Below are 9,414 nucleotides of genomic sequence, written 5' to 3'. Positions count from 1 at the left end.
AAGGGGTTAGTTCACCCAAAAATGAAAATGATGTCATAAATGACTCACCCTCATGTCGCTCCAAGCCCGTAAGACCTCCGTTCATCTTCAGAACACAGTTTAAGATATTTTAGATTTAGTCCGAGAGCTTTCTGTCCCTCCATTGAAAATGTATGAACGGTATACTGTCCTTGTCCAGAAAGGCAATAAAGACATCATCAAAGTAGTCCATGTGACATCAGTGGGTTAGTTAGAATGTTTTGAAGCATCGGAAATACATTTTGGTCCAAAAATAACAAAAACTACGACTTTATTCAGCATTGTATTGTCTTCCGGTTCTGTTGGGGATCCGCGTTCACGAGTCCGCAGTGACGCTGATGACGTAAGACGCTGCTGACGTGTATCTGGTGCGTCCGTGTATTCGGGTTCAAATAAATATGGCTGGGCAAAAAAATGCAAGTCTTCCTCTGTGTGTAAATCCTTAGACATGTTTGTGAAGTTTGTTTTGTTTCCAGCGTGCGTCTCCCTCAGACTGTAAACGAAGCTCGGGCGCACCAGACACACGTCAGCTCGTCTTACGTCTGCGGACTCGTGAACGCCGATCCCAAACAGAACCGGAAGACAATACAATGCTGAATAAAGTCGTAGTTTTTGTTATTTTTGGACCAAAATGTATTTCCGATGCTTCAAAACATTCTAACTAACCCACTGATGTCACATGGACTACTTTGATGATGTCTTTATTGCCTTTCTGGACAAGGACAGTATACCGTTCATACATTTTCAATGGAGGGACAGAAAACTCTCGGACTAAATCTAAAATATCTTAAACTGTGTTCTGAAGATGAACGGAGGTCTTACGGGCTTGGAGCGACATGAGGGTCAGTCATTAATGACATCATTTTCATTTTTGGGTGAACTAACCCTTTAAATACTGTAGTTGCGTGATAAAGCAGGGATATGATCTGTCTAACAGTTCAGAGACCAGGTCAAATATAACTAGGACTGAACCTGTAATCTTGTGTAAATAGGAGTCAGATGTTGAACTATGATTTTGGCTTTACACATTATGTAAGAAGGGCATCGACAGATTCTTTAGCAACCATGATTTCATTAGAATTGGTAATAGTTTATTTTACAGTGTTCTTGTTACATTATGTTACATGTAATTCCCATAGTAATAACAGTAAATGATGCATAATTACATGCAACTAACCCTCAACCAAATCCTAATCCTACCCTAATGCTATAGTAAGTACGTAGTTGCTTAATATTACTCAGTACTTGGATTAAATAATTACACTAACAATGACACCTTAAAATAAAGTGTAACCTCAGAATTGTATAGTTTTTTTTAAAGCCTGGCATGTAATAAAATTCATATACAACTATTAACTGTTGTGGTTTAAATTGCTGATTCCAGAGTAAATGATCAGAACAGTTACTGTTTTAAATAGACAATTAGCATGTTTTTAAACATTTATTTAGTAAATGACTTATCACTATTTAAATTTAATGTATTAAATTAAAGCATTTAAAGTTAGGCAACATATAGAGTTATATAAAATTGGAAACACTTTGCAATGCATTAACTTACATTAACTGAACACGTTACAGTATTTATTAATCAAGGCCAATTCATAAAACACAACTTCGTTATTTCATGCCAGCTCTGGTCCATTAAATAACTAATGATTTTAAAAATGCCTTACTTAATGTCATAATTAACATGAACTAGAATGAATAAATGCAATGTAAAAAACGAATGTAGTTAAACAAACCTTGTAAAATGTTAAACATTGCTGAATATCAAGATAAACACCACAGACAACATATGAATATTACGTTTTTATTGAAAAAATAAATTACATTTAATGGAAAACAAATCTCTAAAACAAACTAAAATAAGAGCCACTTTGCCTGAAACAAATACTATTACAATGAAACACTGAACAACTCAAATCAATTCCGAAAAAAACGTTCCAGTGCTCTCGATAAGAGGTTTCCAAACACCTCAAACAGTCTCAGATGCAAACCTGTGCATTTATGTTGAAATTAGTGAACTCAAAACCTTCAATACTGCAAGTAAGCAGATCATGTGCATTTATTACTTCAACATTTGGTCCCCATTACAAAACCTTCACACCTTTTGACAATGTTGCAAGATTAGTCGTTACAGTGTTACATTCACAATTGACTATAGCAATTAAAGTGCATTTGTTTTCAAATCAACCAGACATTCTCTTATATTAAGGCAAAGCGAACATCACGGAGCCGATTTAAAATAACCAGAATTAAGATAAAATTAGACAACAGTTTAAATACTGTAAAACACTGGCTTTAACAGACTCAATGTGGAACGAACACATTCATTAAACTCTCAGATGCCACAATATAAATAAATATCTGGTTAAAGATGTATAAATACTATACTTTAGTCAATATAAAGCAGCATTAGTAAGAAAGTGGGCAGTGCAACTTCAATCAGCATGAAATAATGCTGTGTTTGTAGTGTTGATTCAATTGCATTGCCCAACTGGATCATAACAGCACTTGATTCTTTCTCAGTGGCACTTACATATGCATTTTTACATATATCGAAACACACACACACACACAAAATCAAATATATATGCATTTTACACATGTATATCGCAACACACACATACTGGTCACATGAAATCGAATACGTTGGTCCCTGATTTCAGCTTTTTCTACAGATTTCGAACTGAATAAATAACGAGGTGTTAGTTAACAGTGTCATCCTCCTCCACCCTCACATTCACAGAATGAGATCCTCCACACCTCAAGGTTCAAAACCCAGAGATTTAGTTCTTTCCTCGAGCCTTTACAAGCCTCATCTCGACTGCACTCCTAGCGACGACTTAATGTGCTCGTACACCACGTAGCTGATGCTGACCGCTGGGATGACCTTCAGGAAGTTTGGGGTCAGACCCCGATAGAGACCCGTCGGGCCCTCGGTCTTCATGATCTGCTTGAAGAGTCCCGACATCGAGACCTGGGAAGAGCCCTCGACTGCAGCTGCAGAAATAAAAACACGTTTAATATTCAACAATATTATTGATCTGCCTGCATTATATTAGACTGAACTGAGCTGGGTGATGACATCACGATTTTCTCCAGAGCAGCTGCAGCTCTATATATATAGCTATACATCAGCTTATTTAAGCTGGTAACTTGCTTACAAATCCAACTGGACTATGATGCCATTTTCTTCTAGAAACAAACTTTATTGCATTATTTTCCTGTTATCTCTGTAAGGCTGCTTTGAAACAATCTGTATTATAAAAAGCACTATATAAATAAAGGGAACGTGACCATGAGAAACAACATTCAGTAAACGCATGCAGAAGAGCACATTATAAACCCTGGAGCTCACCTTGCGCCTGCATACGCGTTCGTACGAGAGCCAGTGGGTAACTGGCGAGCTGGCCACACGTGCTGGAGACCGTACCACATGCCAGAAGCACAAACACACCCGGATTCGCATTATCCGTGCCATTGCGCTGAAGCCAAGTGTTCTTTAAAGTCTAATAAGAGCAAAATTAGGAAAGAAAAATTAGCATTTTATGTTCATAACTTACATCTCCAGTTATTGCTACCTATTATGCCCTTTACAAAGTCTTGATTTTGCTTTACTAGAACAGGTTTTCATGCTTAAAGGGCCCCGCCCCTTTATTCTGCGTATGAATTAATTAAATGAGGAATATTGACACGTGTTCGCTCCTCTGCTCACCTCATAAACTGCCAGGTCGATGCCAGCGTATGGGATGATGCCCAGCATGTTCGGTACGTAGCCTTTGTAAAACGCAGACATTCCCTCCACCTTCAGGATCTGTTTTGCACAGTCCGAGATGCCCTTGTACTGGCCTGTCCTTCTTAACGCCAGACGAGTTTTGAGAACCTGAACAGAAGAGCATTACAGATTTTTTCATTATAGCATGGTCTGATTTTTTGGAAAGCCATGCCAGCTTCTCAGGCTAGTTTGATTACTACAAATTGAAAACAAACAAAAATAAAATTTTCCTAAAGATTCCATGAATCCAGATGCAATTAAAGCGTGCATATGAAGCACAACCATGACATTTAAGTAGAGCAAAAAAAATCTTAATGCTACAAAAACAGACTTTGAGCTAAATATATTCTCTCTCTCTCATAAAAATCTAAATATAATGAAATGAAGTACTCAACATTTGAAGTGGATCAAAAAGTTAATCAAAGTTGTCCTAAGACGAGTATTGTTCAAAATTCTTGTATAACTTTGATGAAAGGTTTTGATCCACTTCAAATGTTGACAACTGAGATATATATATATATATATATATATACACATATATATGAGCAGTTTAGTGAGGTAGACTTCGGAGACTCACCTCCATGGGGTAAATGGAGCTCTGTGCGATGACTCCTGCCAGGGAACCTGCAACAAAACGTTCACTGATCCCCAGAGTTTCCTGACTGCTTCCCATCAGCCGTTTAATCTGTCAACAAAGGAAAAGTCATTCATTTAATGATACACAAAGTAGGTTTTACACAAATTTTAGTCGCTGAGAATAACCCCGTTTCCTTGATTGCAAGCATGCACCAATTTTTTCATACTTCTCAGGTTGGATATTTACATCCGGATCAGCTCTCATCTATTACCTGCTCATAAGCCATGAATTTGAGGGCTGATTCAGGAGCGATTTTGATGATGTTGATGCCGTTGCCCCTCCATAACGAACGCATCCCTCCTTCCTTGATCATCTGGGCAAGACCACTCATGAGACACATGTTGTTGCCGTGAGTACCATGTACCTGAGACAAGAAAATAAGAGGTTTATTACAACCTGTTATGTCTAAATAATATCACACTTTTATAGTTTCAGTGATCAGAATTAACACGTTCTATTAAAACAAAAGATTTTAGACCCTCACAAGTAGGGGAGCAAAGTTGAGCATGTCGAAAAAAGTAGGTAAAAGGTTTTAAACTGAACGATTAAAGTCCAATTGTGTAACGGCTGACGTAAACATGACTCGCTGACACATATCTTCACTATCACACAGTCATGACAATGTCCACTCGTATCGGACCAATCAGAGCGCAAAACATAGGGTGTGCTTGACCACACGGATTCTGATTGGACGCTTGAATAATCTGTATAATTATTCTGTTCCCCGGAACATACATTTATGATACTGATTAACTACACTTATGACTCTTGGGCAATTGTTCTGGCAATATGGTTATGAAACCAGTTTTTGTGGGCCAATCTTATAAAATAAGTTTGCATTATCCCTGATAAAAACCATATTTTAGACAGTTTGGTGGTTCTTCAGTCTGTATAGCCTATACAACACCTTGTATATACACTCTAAAACTTGGACATGTCTGGATTTAAGAGGGATTTATTTCAAATAATTAGTTATTTTGACATTCTTCTAATAAATACTGGTTGATTAAGGGCTTGAGGTCTGAAGGTAAATGGTTGTGTAAATAAACCTCCTTCAGTCTACAGAGAAAGCTGAGGTTGGGATTTATTCAAGACTACGCGCTTGAGTGAGTAACTTAACAGATTTTAATATAGGATTCAAATCTACAAGATGTAACACAGATCTAGTTCTCTTGAACTCAGAATGACGCAGGTAATGTGATCATCGCACCTGCATGAGGACTTTGAGTCGGTCGAGAGGCGCAGTGAAGGTTCGTGACACGGCTCCAGCTCCTCCACCAGCAACCAGATGTCTCCACCACATCCCGGTCATGTGCTCCTCCGACGTAAACTCATCTGGTACCATCAGGTTCTCTCCCACATCAAAGATCTGCAAAGAAACAGATCACAGATACTGTTAACCAATGTGTGTAAATCAGTGAATGACGACTAGCATTTTGCATTAATAAAACGAAGCAACAAAGAAACGGATCAACGATGCTGTTAGAAACGGCTTACATTGAACAATATGAAATTAAATCAGTGAATGACAACTAGTATTTTGCATTAATGCTACTTCAAGAGAACTAAAGTGCAATGACCTTGGCAGCAACAGCGTGCGAGTCAACTGTGTTCTGACCCGACCAGTGACGCAGTCAAAGCGTTTTTGGTGCCATTTGATCGAAAAATCCATTGTGGACTTTAGAAACCCTCGTAAACTTGCGCACATTGCATCAGAGTCCATTTTATTGCGCGCTGAACTTGTGAGGACAAAGGCTGCAGTCCAGTTAAAACTGCCATTAAATAGGTCACTGATCCTGAAATTTAACAATCAAACGACTAGATCAAGTTAAAATTGAACAGCTAATTGTGCATGTCTCAGCACTTTGGTCAACGGAAGTTGTGTTTATTTGTGCTTTATAAATAAATTGAATTAAATTTATATAAACAATAAGACTTGTTGCATAAGGAAGGGACAGTTAGTCTCGGTTTAATTTGAGCACTCTGATATTTGATTTGCAAAATGTAACTAGGATGAACTCTAGCAGTCAGGACACAGACTAGTTAAGATTTAGTAGCTGCAACGTTACACCTATTAAACTTGGAGCCTGTCCTAGATCACAGTGTTCCTGTCGATATTTTAGGCACCGTCAATTTACGACTGTCATCAACCGTATATCATAAGGCCTACGTCCTAAAGCAATCCTAAAACTCAAGCCAGCCTAATTTACACACCTTTTAAGAAACGTGAATAATTCCCTGCAGACATATTAATCAGATCCCCGTATTAATCGCTTTGCAGTCATCAGGAATAAAGCAGCTTTTTAACTAAACAGGCTGTTTAATTCTGAAGCATTTGAGGATTTGGACTAGCATCAGTTTGAGTGAGGGAGAAACTCTTACGGTTGAGTGTTTCCAGTACAGGATGATTTCGGGAATGTTTTCGGCAGGTTGCAGCGTGGGATATTTTTTCCACTCATTCCAGTCAATAGTCATTGTGCCATTTTTGTCCATGCTACAAGAGGAAAAAGACAAAGACAGAAGGAAGACCATTTACAACATGGAAACAAGCTCTTGCGAGGTCAATGCATTTATATAGTTATTAACTAACTGCAAGCGCCTAAAATACAAAAAATATAATGAGAGCTAAACATAGGAAGGTAAATTAAACCAGGTGCATGACTTTAAAAAATTGGCAATATTGCCATGTTGACTTTATTCAAGCAATATTTCACCTGTTAAGGACTTTCTCCGCTTGCTGCAGGGAAATATGGACACCAAGATCTCGCAAGGAGTTCACAATGTCACTGGCGTTCACTTGACCTGACAAGGAACAAATTAAAGAAGTGTCAGTCATTTTAAAATCACTTAGTTGTGAGTTTGCAAATCAAGTATTGCATTGCATCAAGGTATAATACCAGCTTTCTTTCTATCCAGGCTTTTGAAGACAAGCTTCAGGTCTTTCTCGTGGTCTTGGAGGTAGTGAACAAACTCTTCAAAGTCCAGCTGCCCATCATGCTCTTTCTCTTCAGTTTTTAATGTTTTCTGTGGGGGGAAAAGATGACAATTTTTAATGCAATCAAATCCAATTAGTGTGTGCGACTGCAAATGTACAATGCATTCCAGCAGCAAATCATTGCACAATCAGTAAGGTTAGTGTGTGAATACCGACAGCTGGAAAACTAGCACAGATGTAATGTGTCTAGTTATTCGACGGGAAACTATGCAGATCAAATGAACCACAGGCTTAAAAGACACATGACACAATACAAGATCTGTAAAACCCAGGTAAAAGTCGGTGCTTTTCACTAATGCTACCAAAAATAAATAAATAATACGTTTAAATAATATTAACACTAGGCCTAACTCACAAGGGAACTTAAACTCATAATCAGATCAAGACTCTCAGACTCCTGTAATTACTGAATGCGTACTCTAATTAAAGAAATCTGTTCGGGAGATTATAAATATCTTTGTACATTCATCCAGATTATTGCAGCAGCTCAGACAATCATAATCAATAAACTTATGAGCCTATCAATTCTGATTGTCTCATTGAAACTACACTACTAGGGGCACCATACAGCCTTCAATTAAAAAAAACAACTACATTAAAGTATGAATAATGAAGTAGAATAAACTATTAAGTTACAGTACCATGGTGTTGATGAGGCTATAACATTGAACACATCATTGATGCACTTTATTTAGTCAATAGTTTTAAAGGGATAGTTCACCCAAAAATGAAAAATCTATCATCATTTACTCGCCCTCAAGTTGTTCCAAACCTGTATGAATTTCTTTCATCTGCTGAAATTATTTTTTGCTAATAGAATTTTGTTCGTACTATGGAAGTCAATGGGGACCATAAAGTGTTTGGTTACCAACATTCTTTAAAATATCTTCTTTTGTGTTCAGCAAATGAAAGAAATTCATACAGTTTTGGAACAACTTCAGGGTAAGCAAATTAGGGTTTGCGAATTATTTGTATTTTTTGGGGGGTGAACTATCCCTTTAAGCGCTCTGGGGAAACTCCAAATATGGTCATTTTCACGGAAACGCGCGCGCAGGAAAAGGGAACGAGCACCGGAAACGTCATGCTTAAAAAATGTGTAGTTTCTTTAAAAAAGGGTAAAAAAAAAGAGTCAACTACTTTTTACTTTACTCAAAGGTCCACTTACATTGAGTAATATATAAAGAAAGATTAGAAAGAATGTACATATGATTTTATCATTTTTACCTTCTTCCATTTTCGGTATGTAGAGAATTCCTGCGACGGCAGAAGGACGCTGAGAGACTTGAGCGACTTCAGCTCGGACGGTAATCCATTCGATTCAAAATAGTCCACCTCGACATGATCTGAATTATGGACAGGCACATAAAGGCACAGGCACAACATCTTCAAAATATTAAAGTCTTAGACAATAAATAAATAAATAACACAAGAACACTTTCGCCTGCTCGGCGGTGAAACTCTGAAATGCCGGTAACGCTGCTGAGGATCGTATCTAGAAAAGTCCTTAGACACGCCCACTGAGTGAAGGAGGCGGACTCTGATTGGTCACCGGGGTCTACGCATTTAAACATTTGAACGCCGTCATTGACGTCAGAGTATCAAAGGCCAATCACGGCTGGAAGCCATTGGGGTCGTATGTAAATCAGGCCCTCCTCTTTCACTACTGAACACCGGCATGAGCTGCCAGAAGAGACATGTGACACGCTGTGAAATTTCACTGGAAGTGACTCATAAAATTTCGCGTTTTCTCACAGAGCACAGAGAAACCGACATAGACCTGTAACATGTTGTATATTGTTAGACAAAAAAGTAATTAAAAGTTAATAATAAAAATAAACTGTATTGACCCCCTTAACATGCCTCAAGTCAGGGGTCTTATAGTGAACTAAAACTTAGACCATTAAAAAAATTTGTTTTTACTTGAACTATATATATAATATATAATATATATATATATATATATATATATATATATATATATATATA

General features: G+C 37.6%; 1 protein-coding gene across 1 annotated transcript; it reads right to left on the bottom strand.

Moving 5' to 3' along the window:
* Positions 1-1,814: 1,814 nt before the first annotated feature.
* Positions 1,815-8,926, bottom strand: slc25a25a (solute carrier family 25 member 25a). Its single transcript, XM_077206898.1, has 10 exons — positions 8,653-8,926; positions 7,331-7,457; positions 7,148-7,235; positions 6,816-6,927; positions 5,644-5,802; positions 4,645-4,797; positions 4,374-4,481; positions 3,737-3,904; positions 3,380-3,530; positions 1,815-3,021 (listed from the first exon to the last, which is right to left on the bottom strand). The coding sequence occupies exons 1-10, from the start codon at positions 8,809-8,811 to the stop codon at positions 2,837-2,839; spliced, it is 1,410 nt and encodes a 469-aa protein (XP_077063013.1). The 5' UTR covers positions 8,812-8,926; the 3' UTR covers positions 1,815-2,836.
* Between the last annotated feature and the right edge of the window lie 488 nt (positions 8,927-9,414).

This window comes from Siphateles boraxobius, unplaced genomic scaffold (genome assembly GCF_051911475.1).
Source record: "Siphateles boraxobius isolate OS27281-9 unplaced genomic scaffold, OSU_SipBor_1 57, whole genome shotgun sequence".
NCBI lineage: Eukaryota > Metazoa > Chordata > Actinopteri > Cypriniformes > Leuciscidae > Siphateles > Siphateles boraxobius.
Note: the sequence above shows the minus strand (reverse complement) of the source record. Positions and strands in the feature narration are given on the sequence as shown.